Raw genomic sequence first — 23,989 nt, 5'->3', positions numbered from 1 at the left:
TACAATTCAAAACACTGGAATATTTCCCGAGTAACGACGATACTTGCCGTGGTGGACGACATGAGTCCAACACGAATTCATTCGCAGACATAACGGCGTATCGTCTCGTCGAAAACTTGAAAACTCGCTAATATTATCTTCTTCTAACCGTCAGCAATAACACCCAGCGTTTTATATTCAGTCATAATAATTTTATATGCAGTCATTTAAAGTATTAACAATCATCATAATAATTGTTAGAATTGCATGACACAGATAAATCATCATAAAAAGGATATACAAGAAAAAAAAAATTTTCGTAGCTTTTCGTCCGTTTCTTCGGACTCGTGGTTAGAAAAAAAAAATCGTCACCTATATATTTGACACAGAAAGAATTTGTAGTTATAATTTTATAGTTAAAATGAAAGAAACATATCGATATTCTGCCTTTATTTATTATGCTTTTATGTCATGTGTGCTATTTATATTTTAAGGAAACTGAAGTCTAAACAATGTTATTTTAATACACTGGAATCGTTAATTAAAAAAATTTACTAAATTTTCTAAACGTTTATACTACATATTTCTTAGTAAGAAACTCTATTGATATTCCTGGGCTATTAAATAATGCAGTAAAATAGAATGTACATATATGAGAGAAAAAAGTAATATTATATATAATATTCTCTCCATGTATTTTTGCGCAAAATAAGAGAGCTAAATAAATAATAATTAACTAGAACGTATAACTCGCACAATACATATAAAATTACTTATCATTTTATCTTATATTCAAATAACACCCAGCGTTTTATATTCAGTCATAATAATTTTATATGCAGTCATTTAAAGTATTAACAATCATCATAATAATTGTTAGAATTGCATGACACAGATAAATCATCATAAAAAGGATATACAAGAAAAAAAAATTTTCGTAGCTCGACGCGGAAGAAAATTGCTCGTGGTGGGATTCGAACCGTCGACGTTCGCATGTACGTTTTACGGTGCGCCTAGCACTTTGATCACATATTTATTGAATATCGTCTAAAAAAATAACAGTTGCAACGTTCGTCGAAGCAAAAGATTTGTCAGAAGTGGGATTCGAACCCACGCCCTCAGAGAGGACCAGAAAGCTCCGTACTCGGTCTTAAACCGAGAAGGTATGAACCTTGAGTCTGGCGCCTTAGACCGCTCGGCCATCCTGACAGTTGAGTTCGACTGTTTTAATAACGCAACATAGAGTACGCGACATGTAAAGTACCATTAAGATATATTTAATACGCATATTACGCAAGTTTTTAACATTTTTAACAAAAATTTTTCTAAAACAATTTTTTAAGATATTTGTAATGACATTGATAACAAATTCTACATTAAATAGACGGAAATAAATATTGCGATATTTTTCACGAGTTTTCCAGTAAGTTTTCCTCTCAGGAAAATAAAAAAAATATGAGATAAAAAAAGTGATCGTATGTACGAAACTTGAAATAAACTCGATTGTATTTATGCTGTGAGCTAACACATGCACCTTTCCGTTTTATTATATAATTAGTAGCGCGACAATGCCAAAAGAATTTGTCAGAAGTGGGATTCGAACCCACGCCCTCAGAGAGGACCAGAAAGCCCGGAAAAGCTCGGTTTTGAACCGAGAAGGTATGTACCTTGAGTCTGGCGCCTTAGACCGCTCGGCCATCCTGACAGTTGAAATCGTTCTCTCTAAAATCGTCTCATCGTAATGACAAGTACGTGAACACTTGCAATATACATATATATATATATATATATATATATATATATATTGCAAATATTATACATATATATACATATATATATATATATATATTCTTCTATTCGATATAAACATTTCTCTATTTTCATTAATTACGTTATCTTTTGCAACTTTTCAGAAAAATGTAAATCCGATTTGATAATTTTGTAATAATGCGCAAATATAATCAGATAATAAATTCTATGATAAATTTTAAATTTTATAATAAAAAAACATACTTTTATATTAAGTAGCAAAAAAAAGAGATGTTTCCGCCCGGGATCGAACCGGGGACCTTGTGCGTGTGAAGCACACGTGATAACCACTACACTACGGAAACCCGTTGGCAAACCTGCTCACGAAACTCATCACAAGTCTCGTAGTACGATTTCTAACAATTTTATACGTTATGTTTCAAACAAATATATTGCACGGGATACGTATTTCTATATTTCTAAATACTTAAAACAATAAGAGGGATTTAATAAAATCATTATTTGAAATGTATCATAATAATCATAAATTACGTAATATTGTAAATCCGTACAAATATATACATATATCTTGTTGCAACGCGCCTTCATTGTTAAGAATAAAAAAGAATATAACAAACTGGAAAAGAGAAAATCTACTGGAAAAGAGAATACGATAGTTTAAATAAACCCATACATAGTTGTTACATTTACTGCTAAATATTGCTGCAATTACTTGCAGAGATTTTATCGGATATTATTGTAGCAGGTTTACATGTGTGTGTGTGTGAATATTTTACAATTCGAGATATTTATTATAATCGATAGATAAGAGTCCAACATGTCATTGGACACTATGCCGGATTACACATAGTTCAGCATTATTAATGCAAAAGATTCCAAGATCCGGTATGGTCTAGTGGCTAGGATACCTGGCTCTCACCCAGGAGGCTCGGGTTCGATTCCCGGTACCGGAATTTTTTGCATTTTTTTTTTCTTTTCTTCTCTGCCACATATACTGTAAGATCAATTATATCGCGCTCTATTTTGTATAAAAATTTACAACAAACATAACTGCAAAGAATTCCATCTTGCATGGTAAAAGATGTGTTAAATTTAACATATTTCATGTGCCCCAAACGATCCACTCAAATACTTGTGTTAATTTAACACGATGAACAAGATGAATATGTTGAAACGTAACAGAAATATTACATCAAAAACTAACAGAATAGAAGATATAGATTAGGCTCTTGGGATATACAATCCTTGAGTAAATGAAAAGTGGGGCCGATAAAAGGCGACGAAGCTAATTGTTGGTTGCGAGGAAAGAAAAAGAAAAATTACGTAACTTGGAAGATGAAGTAATTCGGTCATAGTTTCCGACCTAGTCAGTCGTTCACACGAGGGAGGGTAGGACATTTCGACCGAAATGTTTAATTACACCACTTCCAAGTTAAGCAATTTTCTCTTACTTTCTCTGCAACCAACAACCAGTTCTTAGCTCTTATTTGCCCCGCTTTTCATTTATTCAAAACTTAACGCAAAATTAATACGTCAGTCGACATTGAGACATATCAAATGTATTATCTTAACATACACACATACCGAACATCGACATAACACAAAATGTAGAGATGACAAAAACACAAAACGTTAGATTAACACATGGGTATGTTGAAAATTTAACACAACAAATGTTAACAAACCGATTTCAACAACAAGTACAAAATGTCTTCTACCACACGCGAGACGTAAATCATAGCCACTCGAAGTCGCAGAAACCCGCAGCAATTTGCCTCTCGTTCTCGCAACGCTGTGAGATTGCCGGTGAAACGTGATGTCGCAAGGCGAATGCAAGACGACTGACAAAATGTTATGGCAACGGTGGAATCATCCTGCGACGAAACTCACGTTGATGCCGTTCGAGGCGGTCATTTCTCTAAGTGGAAAACGACAGTCCGTTTCGGACGCACGTCAATCTCGCTTGCTGCAAATCGTTCCTCCTATTGTCTTCTCTTATCGCGATAAACGAACAGTTCGTCGCGAACGGAGTACGTTGCACTCGTCCGATTCCTCGGCGAGACGTCGAAAGGCGAGTCGCGCGCGCGGCTTGTGCGTGTCTCGCCGTGCAATTACCGTCACTCTCATGGATTATCATCGGAGAGACGAACGAGGGAGAGGACACACTTGTTCGCTGAGTCTATAATTCGGAAAACGACAGAGCAATCGCGCGATTCGGTTTATCACAGGCAATCTTACGCGGGGCGGACGAGAGGGGGGAGGGCGACGCGGATATCCGAACGAGCCTCGATAACGCGCAACGAGCGTACTCCCATGCATGCGCCGCGATACGAGGAATCGCACCCACGCGACGCAGGTGAGCCTCGTACACCTTAGCGCGAGCCCTTGATCGCTGCCGCAGTCACGAATCGAAGTCGCGCAGGAATGCCACGAAGGACGGCCGGCGGCTGCCTCGACAACTTCCGGAAGTTGAGCACCTTGCACACGACTTACCTCAAGTGAGCAAACCGTGGTGCATTATCGCCACGTTATGCAGCTCGATTAATTATCCACCCGGGATTTGTCATCAGTCACGTTACCTCGCGCGCGCGCGCGCGTCTTTTTTGAAAACGTCAATGGAATCGCTATATTCGATCTTATTGCGCTCCGAGTTTCATCGACGACGAGAAATTCTTTTGTGTTGTGTTTGCGAGGAGATTCTCTTTCTTACGTTAGGTTGTGATGCAAGAATTCGTCCCGTTTTTTAATCAGTTTTCCGCTCAGGAAAGAAAGAACCCAGAATTTCTACACGAAGAAAATCTCCTAATCAAAATTGCACGAAACTTATTATATTATGAATTGTATAATTAATATTGTTATACTTATATTATTATATTTTTTTGTATTCTTATATAATAATATAAGTATAACAATATTAATAAAACCAAATGGTTTTAGACATCTATTGTGGATCTAAATATATTATTTCGGAGAGAATCTTCCTACAGCATTTTATAATTTGCACAGATATGTCGGCTTATGGGCTCCCGACTCGCACTCGTCCGCATTGTCGAGATGCATGTACTTCGTGTACAACAAAGCTATCTTAACGATCATGTTCCTCTTCTCGATTACTTTGTTCGCCGACATTTGCTCGAGCTTCGACGACCTCTCGATCGTCACCGACGACGGTTGCGTCTTCGCCGGGATCACCGTCGTGCTCTTCAAAGTGATGATCTTTCAGTTTCGCCGTGAGAAGATCGCACGACTGCTCCGCGAGACCATCAACAGTTGCCGCCGACTTTGCGAGTTTCCCAGTAAGTAATCCCGCTGAGATTCGCGCGAAGAGCACTCGGTTGTGCGACGCGAAAATTCAAGAATTGTAAGCTCGTTATCAGTCGAAACTTTCCGGCCGTTTTTGTGCTCGTCTTCAGTGGAAGTTATTAATGTTGAACGAATTATCGGTTAACCGAATTAACGGAGGAGCCCTGGTGGTTTGTGCAAACAGACGACAGTAGCTTTGCACCATGGAACGAGGTTACGTTAGAAAAAAAAATAGTTTACCGAAAACGAATGCCCGGAAGATCTCCACAATCGACCAAATTCATACGCGCGCATCGCAACCACAAAGATAAACAATTCTGCATACGATCTCAGCGTGTGCGGCAAATCTGATCTGTGCGAACAGAAGATAGTACGATTATACCTCGCCGAATGCCCCAGAGTAGGACAAAAAAAATAGTTGATCATTCGCTAAACCAACCGGAAGCTCGAAACTGATTTTTAGTACGCGATTTATTCACATCGTTAATCATTCACGATGAGCACTCGTTTTATTCTGTATCTACGGCCGATCTCCGGGACTACGAAATTATCGCGATCCGCGAAAGAGTCTGACGTGTTTTTAGCGCCGAGTCATATCAATGGTATCCGTTAAACGAGCACGACGACAGGATGGCGTAATTTCGCGTTCCTGACGAGAAGCCTCGGCGCGTCGAGAGAGCGACGTCGCGAAGGGCCATCGTGGCGTCGGCCACCCCGGCCGGTGTTAATTCAGGCCCACTTGGCTGATTTTTCCCTCTCTCTTTCTCCTCTCTTCTCCTGCCAGTCCCTATTCGCGACGTATCTCCTTGACACGCGATTAAGGATCCACGGCTCATTCATACGGAATTACTCGGCAGTTTTCGCAATCACCGGCCGGACACCACGCGCGCATCCGCGGCGACACGTGACGTTACCTGCAGACTGTATATCAAGTTTCACTGATTCTAATATCGCGCATCGCGATGCCGAAGGACGCGCGCAAAATACACACCGGCGTTATTGACCGACGTGTGTACTTTCCCCTCGAATCCTCGTCTCCTCGAAGATCGTACCCGACCTCGGCGTCTCCCTCTCTCTCTCTGTCGCGCTAACGGTTCACGTGAAGATCCGAGAATCGAGGAAGCTTTCGAAGGACAGCCGGTAATGTTACTTTTCACGACCTATGAGATCGCTCGAAAGATCAAAGAGCTGCTTTTTCCTTCGGCAAAACAGTTACACAAAGTATTTCGTCGCGTTAAACGCGACTTAATGATTCGAGCCGAGCGAGATGCACGATTGCTGATCGTTCTTAGCTGGCGACGAAGACGAGATCTTGGCCAAGTACCTGCTGATCTGCCGCGCGAGTTTCTACGGATTCGGCACACTGGGCTTCTTCCTGGTGGTCGCCCTGCTGTTCCTCGCACCGGTGGAGGAGGGCGGGCTGCCGATCAGGGCGCGGTATCCTTTCGACACGAGCAGCCAACCGGGGCATGGAGTCGGCTACTTCGTGGAGGCCTGCAGCGTCTCCGTCGGCATTACCGCCATCATCGGGATAGACAGTCTGCTTACCAACTTGAGCAACCTGTTTCTCGTGCAACTCAAGATCCTGAACGTGCATTTTAGGAAGTGCGGCGGCCGACACGACGCGCGAGATCATCTAGGCGGAGATTCTCGCAGTGCGATATCCCCGACCGCCGGCTTCGGAAAAGATAATTACGACCCGGACGCGATTCACGGCGGCGGTTTCGCCGTGCGACTGCGGAGGTCCGTCCGCGGTCATCAACGTCTGCTCGCCATAATGGACGACTTCAACGAGGTGTTCAGCGCCGGCATGTTCGTTCAGATGCTCTCGAGCACCTCGATGATTTGCCTAACCGGCTTCCAAGCCACTTTGGTGAGTCGTGATAAGTCAAAGTGCCGCGGTCAGATCGTGATCGAGTCCCGCTTTGTTTCCGCGCAGGTCATAGGCCACAGCTCTAACACCTGCAAGTTCGCGATTTATCTGGCGGCCGCCTTATCGCAGCTCTTCTATTTCTGCTTGATAGGCAACGAGGTGATACACCAGGTTAGTGCCGACTTTATCTTCGAATCACGCTTATCTAAGTAAATCCGATAATTAAGCAGATCTTGTATATATATATATATACAATTGCAACGAACTGGACCAGTAAGGGCCGACGCGGGTAATTAATTATGAAAAAATGTGTTGTTGTTACGGGAAGTTTTTTCCATAATTAATTATCCACGTGGCTTTCTCTCTGTTTGCCTCTCTCTCTCTCTCTCTCTCCCTCGCGTTGGCCCAGATTTTTATCATTCTGATGTCTCCCCTTCTTTTTGATCTTTTATGCTCGCTGTCAACGCGCCGACATGTCAATGCGAAAGTCGATCGACAAGAGAGGTCGGTCGACGAGAAATACATTTTTGCGACGCGAAGGAGTTGCAATCCGCGAGGAATCAACGGCCGTGTATAATTAACTCGCGAGCGCGCGATATCATAATATATAATCAACGATGCGACTTTCACACGACGTGTTCGCGATGTTACAGAGCGCGTGTCTGACGCAGAGCCAGTGGCTGTCGGAATGGGACGAGAAGCTTACCGCGAAGACCGGTCGTTTGCTAATCTTGTCCATGTTATTTTCAAGAAGAACGTTGAATCTGAAGGCAGGTGTGTTCTACTCGCTGTCCATGGAGACGTTCACCGCGGTGAGTGCACGCTGAAAGGTCCGCGCGACGTTATTGGCAGGCATCGCGGCTGATTTAGCGGTAATTAAACGGAATTAAAGTCAGCCGGTCGCTCCGGGCGAGATTGAATTTACCTCGCGAGCATCCCTCGCTCGCGACTCGTCTCCCGTTCATCGAAAGTATGATTTACGCGTTTTCCATAAACCCGCACTGGCCAGCCGGAACTGCGTCGGGACGAGTTATCGCGTGGATCTGCGGTCCATCGGGTATTTATTTAATTCTTTCAGTATTTCTTTCTTTTTTATTATCCTCTCGAGAGCCCGGTCGCGCGTAACGTACGTACGCGTGTCGATGCGGCTCTTCGTCGCCCGCGGCGAGCCGATTATGCCGATACGAAGGCACGATCGTAGACGAAAAGAATGAAGGAGCGACGAGCACGTTCGAATAATATTCCGTAAGAATCTCGAAAGAACGGAGGGAGAACAAGACGTGCGTACACCTCCCGTACTCGCGGGGAGGCGAGCAGCGTCTCCGCCCACTGCGACCAACAATCGTGTATTAAATCGATGCACTCGCGCGATCGTCCGTTGCAACAAAGTGCCTAAGGACGGCACCGAAGGTCTCAATGATCGAACCGCCGCGTCGTCGAACCGTATTCGCGTGGATCGCTCGTATCTATTCGGATCCATTCAGCCCTCGTACGACCCACCGTCAAGTTTCGTATTAGTCTAGACTGAGGAAAAGGTTTCTTCGGATTTAGCACACGTGTTTGTTTCACTCGGGCTTGTTTAACAACATAATTTAACGTCAATATAATTTTATTCGAATGAAAATTCTGTCGTTTCATTAAAGCAAATCGTGTTGTTTGATAAAAGAAAAAAAAAGAACAGTATTATTTAGAAGAAATAATGTTGTTTTCAAAAGAAAAAAATTTATTTATTATTTATTCCGTAATCCTCCAGTCTCCAATACTTAATCTTAATCGTACGAGCCTTACGGCGATCGGTTTTAGAAGCTCGACGAATAACGCTGCGCGATCGATCGCTGTGCTACGAACGGTCGTCCGCGCATGAAACTTACCGCGACGCGTTCCTTCGCCTCTTTCGGCGCGCGTACGACGCCGGCCGAGTCGTTCGCGCGCGCCGTTCGTCATCCGCGATTGCATCACGAGAGCGGTCACGCGGAAAATATCGATGGTTTATCGGAGTGTCATCGGGGATTTTTCGTAGATCATACGGGGCTCGTACTCCTTCTTCGCTCTGCTGAACACCATACAGTCGGAAGGCGACCAGTGAATCCGGCAACCCCTTAGTTAACGCAACCGTAGCCGCGCAACCACGAGAGGTCGAATTCGTCCTTGCCAGCTGCGAGTTTAGAGCTGCACGACCGGCAAACCGGCTGTAAGCTGCGTGGCATCGCCGGATAAAACCGGGGCACTCCGCCGCGAAGTCCGTGCAAAATGTAAAGCGGCTGTTGTTGGACTTGCTCAAACAAATAAACTCGTTGGAACATCAGGAACGTCGACCACCGACGGCAAGAGATCCGCAGGATAAGCCCGATGATTAGAAATGCTTATCTCGAAATACTCCAAGTTTTTACTCGAATATCCGTTTAAATTCCGATATAAAAATATCAACTAGGAAACGCATGAATGGAGAATCGAATAAATATTTTTCAACTGGCGAATTCAATTCCATTGAATATTTGTAGAAAAGCGTATATTTTAGAATAAGAACATCAATATATATGCTGAGTTCCGATATCCCCATGTCCTGAGGATATTCCCGGAACGTCTTTTGGAAGTTGTGCTCTCTGGGTCTTCATTGTGCTAAACACCAAAGTATCGTAACAAAGGTTTTTCAGGTTTTTATTAAAAATGAGGATCATGCGATATTTTATTCGACATGTTGACTGTTAATTCAATGTCGACATAAGGTACTTCGAAAATTGACAAATATATTCAATCGCGATCATTTTTTTATATCGACGTCTCTACCGCCGATGCAAAAGAACGGCGCTTCTCTTTCGCTCACGTTAGGAATTTCAGCGCGTAAAATTTAGCGGAAATCCCGATAGTCAGCTGCAAGTCGCTGAATCTTAACGAGTATAAACGCCCAGAGCAGCGGTTAGTCTTACTTCCGCGATTCGAGCGAATTAAGCGGCGTGTCGTTCCGCGATCGAGAGGCTGATTTATTAAAAGTAATCTCCCTATCGACGTGAAATTAAGCAATTTCGCGCTTCGTGACGCAACAATATGGCGAATCGAAGGAGGAAGCGTGCCGTTGGCGCACCTAGACCCGCGATTTACCGCGCTGCTAATCGACTTTGCAACATTCTTAATTGTGTATTAACGTTATCGGCCGTGTAAATATTAACCGAACGAATCGCCGAGCGTCGGCCTCGGAGGAGAGAATTCGCGCATCGAGCATCTCGTTCTCCGGCCGGCCAATGCTAGAATCACCATAAGCTTGTCCAAGGAACAGGTTGGCGACGGCTTTTACGATTATGGGTCCGCCGAAAAACAGGATTCCTATTCCCGGGCCGCTTGCAGCGCGCGGCTCGACTCGACTCGCGGCTGGACTCAATTACAATCGCCGGATTTGACCGCCGGCTGCCACATCGGCGTGAAATATCGGACTGATAGCGATCGAGATGCGTATGGTACGCATTGCTCGTACGGTGCACGCCGGCACATCGGCCATACATTTCGCGCCGTTCGGTCTCGGCGGGGCACAGGAAGCGATCGCTCCCATTTTTCTCGTAATTATCTCGCGACAGATCGCGAGGCGCGCGTGTCGAGGTCTTCGGACGATTTGTACATCCATTATTTCTTCATCCTTCCAGGGAGAAATGACCCGTTTGAACCTTCTCCGAAGCAACCGATCGTCCCCGTTCGGACGAGCCGGAGGGATAACGTCTCGTCTTCGATAAGCAAGTCAGCGGCAACCGCATGCAATATATATTTCCCTATGTACATATTTATCATAGTATTTTTCCATGCGTATATCGTTCCGCAAAATGGATTTATATACTGAAAAACCTGCACTATTTCAGAATATTTTCATTTTACGAAAATATTCAAGGTGGTAATAATAACTGCCCCATCTTCTATATATACCTATGATGCTACCGCGTTTCTTGATACTGTAAATAATAGACACATCGTGTGGGTATGATTGAGCATGATAATCGCGCGGCGAAATCGACTGCTGAACCGTCGCTTCAATTATACAATTTGACGCGCCGAGCGGAGGCGCGCACAGTGGTCTCATCTCCGTTTTTCCTCTCCATTATACGACGGTGCGTAATGATCGAGTGCGACGAGGTCGGAGCCTCGATGCTCACAATCAGACGCACGATTTCGCATAACTCACGGCGCGCGTCGCGTGATCGGGCTGACAAAAATCGCGATGAAATTGGCTTTCCTATCGCGGTGCCGTTAGCCAATTTATCTCGCGCGTTTTCCCGAAGTGGACCTCGCACTTTTTGCCGTCGCCGTCAACAACCGAATACCCCCTCCCCCTCCTTCCCCTTCTGCGCGTATGCACGCGCGTGCCAATCGCGCTTCGTAAAATATTAATAAGCGACCGAGAACGACCGTCCCCGAAACGAGATTCCGAGTTAATCGCATCATTCGGAGTCGTCGACGTACGCTCGCCGATTAGATTCCTTGATTAACTCCATTAAACTCCACACGTAGCCGCATAAGTGCGAATCAGCGTAATTAACCGTCGATTGTGCGATGAGCTTAATTAACTATTCGTGGTAGCCGGTCGCCCTGTTCGGGACTCATCGGCCGGTGTCGACAACTGTGCTGATAACTCACGAAATCGTGCTGATTCCTGACGATACAACCTACTTATTTTCCGCTTGCAAATGAGGTACACGCGGACGGTATCGGGCGGGAGGATCGACACGACGACGGGACCGCGAAGCGCACGGGCCACGGCGAAACCCTCCCTCTACTTTTTTCAAAAAACCTAGCTTGCCATCTGTACGATCTTACCTCGCGAGACTCAAGGTTGCGAGTTTCTCACACTTTCCCAACTTAGAAGAGAAGCTGAACCAGATATTCTTATCCGCCCGAAAACGAAAGACGCCTAATAAATTATTCAGGGCGCGAGCGAGCACGTCTTTCGACGCGAAATTATTCACGGATTATTTAACCTTCTAAGCAAGGTGAATTTTCAGAACGTCGAGGAATCTTTCCAAGTATTTTACTGCAATTATTTAGAGTCAACTGGTAAACTTCATTTTATTTTTTTCATCTGTGAATAAACAGAGGAAGGAGCTTCATTAAAAAGAGACAGGGCATTTGAGAGCCCAAGTGTGGATCTCGAAGACTTCATCTTCCGTTCCGGAAGGTGAGAGTCGCCTCCCGTTGCGGTGCGCGATTCCAAGGCGGCTGTGATAATACCGAGGGGAGCGAAAGAGGCGATTACGAGCGCAACGACGGAAAGCGAGGTGCCCTGGAGCACAAAAGCGGCGCGTATTTTCCGGACACGTGGTGAAAAACGGCGTGTCGGGAACACGTTCTCAGGATCAGAAGTCAATCAGCGTGCGGGTTCGCTAACGTCTTCCGTTTCACGGGCATTTGTTACGACATCCTTTTTCAGCCGGTGCATCGCATCGCATGATTATAGCTCTCGCGCGCGGCGCACCGTACAAGCGAAATTCATCGGCCGGCGGAATTCATCAACCATCCTCTCTCTTGTATCGCGCGATGCGTAATTGAAATTTTTCCTAACCCCCGAGAGCGGTCGAGCCGGAGGGACACGTCCTCGTCGCGCTTTCACAGATGACTAAATTAACACTGGAACTATCAAAGCGATCGGAATGACCGGTTTGTAATTTATGAAAATTGTTTATGAAAATTATTCAAATCTATAACGGTGTATTTTATATTTTTAATTGATGCTGAGTAAAGCTGAAAGGAACAAATCGTATTTGTTTTTTGCATTATATACATGAATCTTGTGAAAAACTTCGTCGTTTCAGAAAAGTCGTTTTGACTATTCTAATCGTTGATAGTTTCAGTGTTAATAACGTTTTCTCCTCGTGACTGATTTTCTTTCACGCTACGCCGCATTGATTTATCGTTCTGGGGCAATAGGCACTGCGAGTCACGATGTTCCTCGTAGAAAACTGACTCCATCTTCTATATTCTAGGTATCGTCTTTACAGCTGCTTGTACTATCGACGATCAAGTCATTTAATTATCAAAGGCTCGGCGAATGAAACCTCACAGGTACGTTTGTCATTCGTACGTTTGACCAACTTTCCTCGAACCATCAAATCTCAGAAACGGGGACGCGGATTCATTTGTCCGTTCGCGGCTCCTGGTTCTTGTTCGCTTATAGATACAATCATTGCATTTCGGTCGCGATAACTGGTTATTTGTGCGCAAACGGCATAGCGAGACGAGTCAATATATCAGTTCTTGCGCCGGTGCACGCGAAGATAAAGAAATTACAACTTTGGCCTGAATCATTTTCGCAAGGCGATTCCGATACTATCGCGATCACGCGACTGGTATATCAGAGCTACGTTTCGCTGATGATCAATCTATCGATGCGGATCTATTATTCCGCGGAGAAGAGCGCTACCCCGATTTCTCCGGAATTCGCGATTACTTTTATCTTGAGCGAAAATTCAAGATCACGGATACATTGTGAAAGTGATGCTTTTATGAATGTATGCAAAGTACAGTTATTTCGCATTCCCCGCAGCTATTATTGAATTTTATATTTCTATATGCGGAAATGATCCCACATTTTTATATCGCTGAATTTTACATCCGAATTTATGACACATCAGACTCCAATGGCGTCGTATAATAATAGGAGAATTTATTTCTTAGTAATTTTCAGAAAATATATTTTACTGTTGGAATACGCGCGTCGCAAAAATTCATCGAGATAAAATGTTACGACCTTCAATCATCCGGCCGTGTGTGCATACAGGAAAAAGTACTAAATTCAAGTAAATAATTACTTCCATACTCCTTAGCAGATATTTACTTGGATTAAGTAAATTTTTCTCGGATCAAGGGAATATTTTACTTGGATAATTTACTTGAAAAACACTTTATTTGGATGAAGTAAATATTTGTACAGATGTTGCTCGATCCGAGTAAAAATCCGCTAAGGAGTATTGGAGTAATTATTTACTTGAATCTAACACTTTTTTTTCTGTCTAGACGCGCAGAAAGACGCGCGATTTTAAACACGACCAAAGTTTCTTCTGCGAAAATATGAAAGATGCAAACTGTAAAGCCAATTAACTCGTACGATGACATTGATATATTAGCGCGATCGCAAGCTAAGTCGAGCTCCGAGACATTGCCCATTCGGCAACGCTCGATATAAGTGTTCCGCTCGATATTTTCGTGCCTCCCTGCGCGATAATTAAAATGTAAATCGGCGGCGACGAAATTAAGCGCGACTCATTCACTTCATTACCCGCCCGATATCAGTGCTACGATGTTACAAAATGCACACATACTAATTAAGCAATTAGTCGGCATCGATAAATGACACCGAGAAGAATTCGCACTCGAAGCGCAATGAAAAGTGAGCTCCACTTTTCGACACTTCGCGCGTCCTCCCCCCGTCCCCCCTAGCCCCAAAAATATTTCGTTTACTTCATTTAACTTGAGTTAAGTGCGCGCAATTATCTTCTTTACGGAAAAAAATAAATACGACAGGTTTTAATCGAGCTTACGTGAAATTTTCTGAACGAATTTTTTTATCCTTGGATAAAAAAGAAACCAAAAAAATCGGGAAAAATTTGAAAAAAAAAAAAAAAAACTTGTAAAGCTATAATATTCTGATCGCCGAAAGAAGACTCGTCGATCTATCCGTCTAATTTCAAAATCCGACGCTTCTTGCGCGCGCACGCTCGCTCGCGATCGACTTTTCCACGGATTTCCGATCTACGCTTCGGACTAACGAGCGGCTTTCCACGCGTCCTCGCGAGGTAGCGACGTAACACCGGTGGTTCGCCGTCAATCATCGCGCGGCGGCAGCCAAGTGGGCATACGCCTTTCGAAGTCGAGCTAGTCACGCATAATGGCTCATCTTCTGGTACGGAGAGACGGCCGGGAGGAGACGGCGTGAGGCGAGGCGAGATGTCGTTGTTCCTCCTCGCGCAACTCCCGGCCTTCGTTCCCGCGGCGTACGCTTCCTAGACAGATGGTCGCTTTGCCACATGTTACCTAACTGTAGCCTGCCTTTAAGTACCATTCCTCGTGGTAGTATCGAATACTTCTTGCCGGCGATCATTGTATAGCAACCTCCGGCTAACGTTGTGTGATGCCCAGCGCTTCGCTGCGCGGCACAAATTTGAACGCGACCGACACGGTGGAAATTGTAACTCCTGAAGATCGTTTCCCGGTAAATTTCCGCTCGCTAGTCGGTGCCGCTTTCCCCGGGCGCTTCTATTTATACGCGGTTTATACATTTACACACGCTATTTATACGTCGAGTGTCGCGTGAAACGTGTTAACGATGCGGAGCATCGCGCGAATTGAATCTATTTTCAGGGAAAGTTCGCTCCATTTACATGAGAATCTATCCGGTATTTGAGACAGCTGATATTTGCGAGTCAGGATCCGTTTTCACGGCCGGTATGTAGAGCTTCATTTAACCTTTTAAATGCCGAGGATTGCATTCCTCATAAGGGTGGCTGTGCTAATGGCGAACGAACGGCGAATATATAATACGACTGTGTATATTCGTGAAGAAAAATATGAAAGAATTTCTTGGTTTCTCAGTGGAACCAAATATTTAATGTAATAAAATATAATAGAATAAATAATTTTTATAGAAAGTCAAATATCATTCCCTCTAAATAATATCTGTTTTTCCTATCAAACATGGTTTATTCTAGTGAAACAATAACATTTTCGCTTGAATGATATGACAATTCGATATTAAATCATGTTGTTTACATCAAACAAACCCAAGTCAGACAAAGGCGTATATCAAATCCAAAGAAACTTTCTTCTCTCCGTGTACGAGCGCAGAAATGATATTTCTAAGCGACGTGAGTCATCGCGGACTAATCGCAGACAATCGAACGGTCGACCGATGGATCTATTCTCAAGCAAATGCAAAGAATGCGTTCCAGCGTTGAATGCGAGGCTCCCGTCTTCGCGCATACTTAAGAAGCGGCTGTTCGCCGTCGTCTCGATGCGATTCACAGTGTATTTATTCTGTACTTTCTCCGCTTTAATCGCGCCTCCTCGCTCCACATGCAAGTTGCACTCTCGCGCCCGTAATTACAAGCAAGCACGCGCGCGCACGCGTTTTACGGTCCGCTAATGATCTAAGCTCGCTTTAATGGCGCTAAAACGTGCTTCCCGTTTCTTCGGCCCTGACATTCGCGCGGACAAGCACGCGAGGGAACCGCTACCGGCCGACAAAACGATCGACGTCGTCGCCGCCGCCGCCGCGAGCGGCTTCTCCGCGCTTCACGCCGTAATTAGCGCGCACCGCCTCGTAAATATCTTCGGTGCGGATCCGCATTTAACGGGACGCCCCGGAGAGGGCGTATCATAGTCGAAATTTTAATACACCGTTAAATGCAGCCGAGATTACACCGGACGGCAGTGAGGAACGAGAGCCGTTCTCGGGGAGAACGGCGAATTAAAACCTCGCGTGCACGCGAGCGCGGCCCGCCGCGATTTTTCACTTATCTCGCACATTTCATCTAACGGAGACATAAATCCGACGTTGAGCCGTACGTTCGTACTGCCGCGTGGCCTTTAAGTGGTTCGCTCGAAAATATGGCCGTATGCACTCTCACGTGCCGCGTGGGCCGGCCGCATCCTTCTTCGTTCGCCGCTTCACTTCCGTCGTGTCCTCTGCTCGAGGACGATGATGCGCGCGCGTGCGAGATTTCCGCGCGACGGTGGAAAAGAAAGAGGCCGTTCAACAATTACGTCACGCTAAATTTCGGCCTTTTTACCCCTACCTCCTTCATCACTTGGTCGTCAAATATTTGCCCTTCGATATTACGTAACACGTGAAATTACCCCGCGTCGACACAATAAAAAGTATTATAATCTGCATTGTGGGTAATAACTATTAGACTGCACGCTACTATCTTTCTCTAAGATATAAATAATTGTTAGGCGTGTAGTATCGAATTAATTACTTTATTTGATAATTTTGATTGGTTCAAGTTGTGTATTTAAGAGAATAAATATTAAGAAATTAACATTTCGATTATTGACACAAAACCACGTCGAAACTTCGAAATCCTCGCGAAACGTAACGAAATGCATCACGAATGCAAAGATGGTCATGATGCCGTCCCGATGATGCCGCGCGCATTTTGCAGTCCATCTCGAGTATGGAACTTGCGACTATGGTTCTTTCTCTTATTCCTAAGAGTGTTTCTAAAAGTGACTTAGAAACCGTTCGATTTGAGAAGCCGCATATAAGGCACTTTTATCGATAAAAGAGAATTCAGATCACGGGACTGTAAAATTCCCTTGAGACACTCGCCGATCGATCAACTCGTTCGCGCGACTGCGGACGCGCGACAGGGAACGGCGGGACTATCGACGGCACGGCGACTACACGGTAGTTAACACGTGATGTAATACAACGCCGATATACCCACGATAACATCTGCGCGCGACGACGCGCAGATTTAATGAAGATACAAAGGAGGCGGACAAGATTAACCGGCCGGCGCGTAATGAATTTTCGGCGACGATAAGCGCGCACCCCCTTGTTGCTCGCTGTCCCCGTCTCCTCAATCTTATCCCGAAAATTAACAGCCCGCGCGAAGTGGGCGTACCGTGTCGCGCAGCACCGAGGGCGGAAACCACTACGAGACGGAGAGACGAAAGAGAACAAAAATGTACAAGAAGGGCAGCAGTTCGCGTCGCGTTAAAATCGCGTTTCGCGCTCGGACGCGCGAGCGACGGTGACGAATTGCGACATTCCGCAGTCTGAATCGCGCTCGAGATGCAGAGTAGCGCGACGAGAAGTGGACAAGAAAAAGGAGGAAAAAAAAGACCTCCCTTCCCCCTCTTCCGAGGGGTCGCAGCACCTGGTATCTGGATGTGGGACGCAAATTCGCGCTTTCTCGTCGACACGGAAGGGAAGTAAAAAGGGAGAGAGAGAGAGAGAGAGAGAAAGAAAGAAGAAAAAGCAGAGTGCTTGCGCGCTCACACGGCGCGCTCGGGCGGATGTCCCTCGTAGGGCTCGTTATTGTGCATAAATCTCCCAGATTACTCGCGATTTATTGCTTTTTCATACATCGCGCGCCGTGTATGGTGTTCGCTCGCAGCCGGCTCGCCACCATCGGTGCGACGGCTTCCTCGATTCCCCGCTCTTCCCCGCGCCGATATCCCCGGCGCATCCTTCGACCTCTCGACCCCGCTTCTTTTCATCTGAGCGCGCGCGTTCTACGTGAGTCCTCGAGCGCGTCTCTCTTTCGTTCTCCCTTCTTCTCCCTACGCATGTGAACGCGCGACGCTTGCTTCGTAAAGTACGCGTCCGGTGTTTCAATAGGGCCCGGCATCGTCCGCGACAGGTTGAGCGACGTCAACCTCGACTATCCAGGTACACATACATATACACAGTCGGCGGATTAAAGGTTGCAACACTTTTTCTTCGATTGAGTTTCGTATCCAATAGCAAAATGCATACAGTAGAGAACATTTGTAATACTTGTGTTAAAATCCGTGTGTTGTAAAATTGTATTAAAATCGGCCTTTGTTAACATTTCTGTTAAATCCTTGACATATCTACGTGTCAATTTAACATATTGTGTTCATCTTATCCGAACCAACACTTTGTATCGTGTCGATATCAATATTCAACGTACGTGTTAAAATAACACATTTTATATTTCAACGTTGATTAACATATTAATTATACCGACAGCACTAGGCCCCAGCGATGATGGCGCATCTCCATTACGAGCGCTCCTCCGAAACGTCCTCCATTCGGAGGAGGGTACCGGTAGCCGTGAGCGTGACTAAATGCACCCTGCATTCGCGACGCCCCGCGAAACTAATATTTCTTGCGCCGGTCTCACAAATTAAGATATGCACGGCGACTCACGCGACACCGTTACCTCTTGAAAAACCCGCCTACCGAAGAGAGAGACGGTAGAGCCTACGGCAATGAGCATAAATCTTACCCGCGACCGATATCGCCACTCTACCTTTTCTCCCTCCGTATCTTTTTTTTTATTATTCGCGTGACCCTCGTCGCGCCTTGCTTCCCTCGCACCCCCCCGTTCGGCCAGGATTCCCTCATTACGACTTTCGCGCGCATTATCGCATTCCGGTGAGACACACTGCTCTCGTCGGGACCGAAAAATTCGGCGAAGTCGAGTGCCGCGTTATCAGCGCGGCAGGCTGCTCTCTGCGTCTCCCCCTCCCTCCCACGCAACTCCGCGTGTCTCGTTAACTACGCGGGATCAATTTCGCCGATGCGACATCGGCGGAGGGAGGAGAAATGAACGAAATCGGCGAGATACGGCGGAGCCGTGGCATTTATCAGGGTTACATCGAGAGTGCATTCGCGAAAAAGAGGAGCGCGCCGATTACCCATTAATTACCTTCCGGGTGGCCGAGGCGGTTTTTGCCGATATTCGCTCTGGCGACGAAGAGCCACACCAGGCCTCGACCAGCCGACCAACCAGCCATCTACATAGCCGGTTAAACGAATGAAAACTGTACTCCTCTAATTGCATGCCGGGTGGGCCCCTCGATCGCATAACCCGCCGAATATCGACGCTCCGGCCCCCTCCGTGTCCCCTCGACCGCCCCCGCTCTCATCCCGCGGCTCCTACAGGGATCACTGTCGATGGATCGCTGTCGTGGGGTTTGATTTTGTGTCAATATTCATAAGAGAGTGCGCGCGCTGATGCACGGGGGGACATCGTTAAAACGCCCATGAAATTATCAAGGGGCATGTTGTAATTACTTTGAGATCTTATTGCAGCGCCGGGGACCGTGTAAACGACGTGCCGCGATGACACGTTCCCGAGCGGACTCGTTCCGGGCCAGATTTCCCGTGGGAGTTGCGAAACGCCCCGCGCCGGCGAACCTGAGTATTTTTCTCTTCATCGAGGATGCGCGCGAGTTGTCACGGGCGGTCCTAAATATTTTTTTTCTACACGAAAAAGAAATTAGCATTCAATTCAAAGATCATATTCTTATATAGATATATATATCTCTCTCTTTTGAATATGAATAAATGATCTTACATGAAAATAAAACTTGCTTGCATGAATTATGCGCGTCAGTGTTTTACGTTTACGCTTCTCGGCCGTCGGTATTTACTCGGAATATTACTCGAAGCGAGGAGACAATTAACGATAATTTAGGCGCTCTCACACATGTATGCTCTGTCATTAAAACGAGTTGAACGTTTTACAAGCGGCAGCCGCCTCGCGAACCTACTTAAAAACGCGGGATTCACGCGGAGCTTCATTAGTCGGCGATAACTGTATGCAGCACGGCACTTTTTTAATCAGCACTCGCAAAGCTTCGGCAGAGATCAATGCGGATTAAAAAGAGTAAAACCCTTTGAGTGCCGCGGAGATTCTCAAATGACAAATGAAAAGTGCTACAAGCGCGACAGCGCTCCTTAGAATTCGACGTGAAATCGTATGTGTAAGAATTTATTTACATTAGGAAAATATCTTTAGAGGAACGATAAAATATTGGACATTAGTCAGTAGGATTCAGAACACTGATCGCGTAAGCTACGGTAATTGTTCCGATACGTTTATTATTAAGAGAAATAATAACGCAACTTTGATATTACATTTCCTGCGTCTTTCCTTTCTAAAACCTTTCATTTTCACAAAAATCCCTGTAGCACTTTTGACAGACCCTTTAAAAAGATAGACTCTTTAAAAAGCAAGGCGATATTCAAAGGGTTAAAAATGATGAAGTCTCCCCTCGGGGAGACTCCGTTCCGTTTTGGTGCGTCCGATGAGTCGCTTCGTAAAAACATGTTCTGCGCAATTGATTCTTAGTTACTCGATCCGATCGCGATGGTCTTTAACGAACCGCGATGAAAACTGCGCGCGCGAGTGGGCACGTGCCCGTCCGTGAACGACGCCGCCAATCGTGAAAAGCGTCACGACGACGGTCGCGTTGCTTCATCCTGCTGGCGCGGTCAACGAGGCGTGCGAAAGTCGACCTACTTTCGAGTGTTCTTGACACAATGTCCACTATTGCATGTTTCATCTCGGCGACCGGTTACTTCCGTTACTTCCGGAACGCGACGCGGCCCGAGTTACTTTGATATCAAGTATTAGCCGAGTATCAAATCGCTCGTACTTACAGTAAAAAAGCTGGATTCAAATAAATAATTACTCCAATGAGTATTTGCTGAGAGTAAAAAATTTGCTAATGATTATTTACTTGAATCTAGCATTTTTTCTGTTTGATGTCGAAAGATTGCAACTTCGCGTACAACTAAATCTTTGAAAACGTTAAAAGATATCTCATTCGTAAACGTCGTTTTCTTTTCACGAAGGCCGAGACACGGTCAACCCATTTGCATCGCTAACACGAAAGCGCCCGTGACATGAAAGTGACCGGCAGACTACGTTAAACTTTTCGTTTAGGATACTTTACCTCTAAAACGAAATATAATCACGAAATATTCGAATTATTAATATGAGGCACATGTTATTTAATAAATAAAATCGGGCTTACGATACGATTATGGTATTAAAGGTTCGGAGAAAATCGTTTTTCTCCATTTTTCGGTGAAGAATCCGAGAAAATCCGTGGGAAATTGAAAAGAAAAACCCCGATCTTCCTAAACTATAGATATGAAACCGTAGGTTACCGATGACCGACGTGGAGCGGATGTCACGTCAAAACTGGCCCGCCGCGGAACGTGTTATGATAATTCGAGCAATATGCTTCTGACACCATTTTTTCCCTCTTTTCATAGAGATCGACGTAAAATATAAAGAAACGGATCGGAAACACGACTGTTACGATTCGATACATCTTCATTAAAAATCATCGCGATTATCCGCTTCCACGACGCAGCAACGATCAAGCGAGAAACGATCGAATACGTCCGCTTCTGATCCAAGCGCGTTAAAGCGCCATCGCGCGAGCTGACGGAGACGAAACTTTCGGCGACCACGAGAAAAGCGACAAATCCGGCGAGTTCCTTGATACCGATCGACTCGATTCCGGCGCCGACACTGCGACTCGAGCGCGTCGCGTATGAGCGACGGGCACCGGAATCAGGAAGCGCTTATTCTCCCTCGCGGTCGCTCGCGCGACAAGGACGGTCGATGGACGATCGCCGAAGGAGCGGTCGTTGCTGCCCGGAGAAAGAGAGATCGTCATGCAACGGCGGCTAGAAGGAGGGCCGGAGGACGAGAGAGGGAGCGAACGGCGGCACGCCGGTGCGAGGAGGAGGAGAAGGATTTCCTCGTCGTCTCGCTCGCTCGCTCGCTCGTTCGCTCACGCGCGCGCGCTTCGACGAGAGGTCGGAAGAGCGAGGAGGAAACGCCGCGAGGACGAGGACGGAGCGCCGCCGCCGCCGTGTCGTAGGCTCGAGTTGTGTGCTCGCAGCCACAAACTACCCGACCACCACGCAGCACGGATCCACCACGAAACCACCTTGCTCGGTCTCTCCTCTTTGCCTTTGCTCGCGTGCTCGTGCCCTCGCCCCAGCTGTCAGCCGTGCTCCTCCAGGACACCGATCGTGTCCTCCCGATCCTGGAAGCGCGGCATCCTTCGCGCCACCCTTCGCGACGCCGGTCCTCCGAACGTAGGACCGTCTCCTCGGGGAAGCGGGGCTCGGAGGGATCGTTCGCTGAGGTGGATCTCCGGCCGATAGACACACGGAGGACATGGGAAGAGACACGGAGAAGCACGAGACAACGCGGCCGCGAGAGATCATGACTGAATGAACGCGTTACCGCCGACGGTATTCTTCGAAGCTCAAGGAAGAGGAGATGAGTGAACTCGGGACGGCGGGTTTTCTTTTCTGATCCGGACGGCTGTAATGGCACGAGAACTTTGAGAAAAGAGGGAGAGAGAGAGAGAGAGTTCGCCGAGGACGCTGACAGCGAGCTCGCTGTGATAGCGTTGCGACATTCGATCGAGTAGTTAACAGAAGTGACTAATCACGGCGATTCGACTCGAATTTTAATGCAGCTTGTCGCGGTAACTAATCGTCCACCTGACCGCCGAGACGCTCGTCGTTCGCCTCTAGCGGGAGAAGAAGTATGCAAATAAAATGAGAGGTCACTCTCTCTCCGAGGAGCGCGCCTTGTAAAATATTTATTGGAAGAGCCGAGAGAGAGAGAGAGAGAGAGAGAGAGAGAGAGAGCGAAGAGACGACACGTGCTCGTCTTCGCTCCTCGGGAATGAGAATCCCGATCTCGGAGATTTCGCTGCGAATTTTCACGCGGAGCGACTCTCCCTCTCTTCCTCTTTCCCTCGGATTTCGGAGAGTAGCGTTTCGAGTCCATTTAAATCCGAGTAATCGCGCACGGAAAGAGAGAAGAGACAGAGAGCACCTCTCGAGAGAGTAAGTGGCACCTGTTATTCGTCGCTACGTCGGCCGGCCTTCAACGGGATCCTCTCCCCCTCACAAGTTCGCGGTCGAACCCCCGATTATGTCAACCGAACGCGGGCTCTTCGCGCGAGGAACGTGCAGCAAGCCCCGCTGTCGTAACTGGACATTCGTCCACCGAAAAGTGCAACGTACGAGCGTGGATCATTTGTAACTCGAGGATCCTTTCATCGCGGATCTCGAGACGAAGGCGTCCCGTGAGGTTGCGGAGTTCGCGATGTGAATGCGACATTGTTTCCTGTGACGTTGTGCGCGTACGAACGAGCGAGCGTGCATTCAAATACCGTTAATTAACGTCGACTCCGGACGGTGTAATGGCAACAACAATGGCAAGGATCGACGGAAAAACTGATGACGCGCGGCAGTGAATCAAGCCCGAAAATTAATCCGCGCTCGCGCGGCGCACCAGCTGTCTGAAAACCGCCGGGCTCCGGAGAATAACACCACGCGCGCGCGCGCATTATCGCTCCTGACAAACGTCGTCCACGTGCTGGCAAGTTCATCGATCATCCGGCTATACAGCGTCTAAGACCGCCGATGAAACTCACCGCATGGCCTGCCGCATCCAGCTGACATTTAACAGGTTAGTGCTCTCTCTAGTATTATCCCTAGCGAGATTCTCTCTTAATACGTCGCGTCCCGACGCGTTACATCATGCGAAACTTCTCCCGTCCGTCGGC

General features: G+C 46.4%; 1 protein-coding gene and 4 non-coding genes across 5 annotated transcripts; 2 read left to right on the top strand and 3 right to left on the bottom strand.

Annotated features, from left to right (window-relative positions):
• Positions 1-1,068: 1,068 nt before the first annotated feature.
• On the bottom strand, positions 1,069-1,188 carry Trnal-caa. Its single transcript has 2 exons — positions 1,151-1,188; positions 1,069-1,113 (listed from the first exon to the last, which is right to left on the bottom strand). It is a non-coding gene; the product is annotated as a tRNA-Leu (tRNA).
• Positions 1,189-1,561: 373 nt separating this feature from the next.
• On the bottom strand, positions 1,562-1,684 carry Trnal-caa. The gene is made up of 2 exons: positions 1,647-1,684; positions 1,562-1,606 (listed from the first exon to the last, which is right to left on the bottom strand). It is a non-coding gene; the product is annotated as a tRNA-Leu (tRNA).
• A 336-nt stretch (positions 1,685-2,020) lies between these two features.
• On the bottom strand, positions 2,021-2,093 carry Trnav-cac. Its single transcript has one exon. It is a non-coding gene; the product is annotated as a tRNA-Val (tRNA).
• Positions 2,094-2,630: 537 nt separating this feature from the next.
• Positions 2,631-2,702, top strand: Trnae-cuc. Its single transcript has one exon. It is a non-coding gene; the product is annotated as a tRNA-Glu (tRNA).
• A 1,471-nt stretch (positions 2,703-4,173) lies between these two features.
• Positions 4,174-9,011, top strand: LOC106749309 (odorant receptor Or1-like). Its single transcript, XM_014628632.1, has 6 exons — positions 4,174-4,247; positions 4,756-5,045; positions 6,345-6,925; positions 6,992-7,096; positions 7,579-7,737; positions 8,946-9,011. The coding sequence occupies exons 1-6, from the start codon at positions 4,174-4,176 to the stop codon at positions 9,009-9,011; spliced, it is 1,275 nt and encodes a 424-aa protein (XP_014484118.1).
• The last annotated feature ends 14,978 nt before the right edge of the window (positions 9,012-23,989 follow it).

The sequence above is a fragment of the Dinoponera quadriceps genome, unplaced genomic scaffold (assembly GCF_001313825.1).
Source record: "Dinoponera quadriceps isolate SergipeBrazil2010 unplaced genomic scaffold, ASM131382v1 scaffold3579, whole genome shotgun sequence".
Lineage (NCBI taxonomy): Eukaryota > Metazoa > Arthropoda > Insecta > Hymenoptera > Formicidae > Dinoponera > Dinoponera quadriceps.
This window is presented reverse-complemented; position numbering and strand designations above follow the sequence as displayed.

What these genes read in the sequence shown, in the direction of transcription:
- LOC106749309 (XM_014628632.1), top strand. Translation starts at nt 4,174, where the DNA reads ATGCCACGAAGGACGGCCGGCGGCTGCCTCGACAACTTCCGGAAGTTG. An exon ending in TTGCACACGACTTACCTCAA is followed by an intron (nt 4,248 to 4,755) that starts GTGAGCAAACCG and finishes TAATTTGCACAG; the next exon opens with ATATGTCGGCTTATGGGCTC. An exon ending in GCAACGAGGTGATACACCAG is followed by an intron (nt 7,097 to 7,578) that starts GTTAGTGCCGAC and finishes GCGATGTTACAG; the next exon opens with AGCGCGTGTCTGACGCAGAG.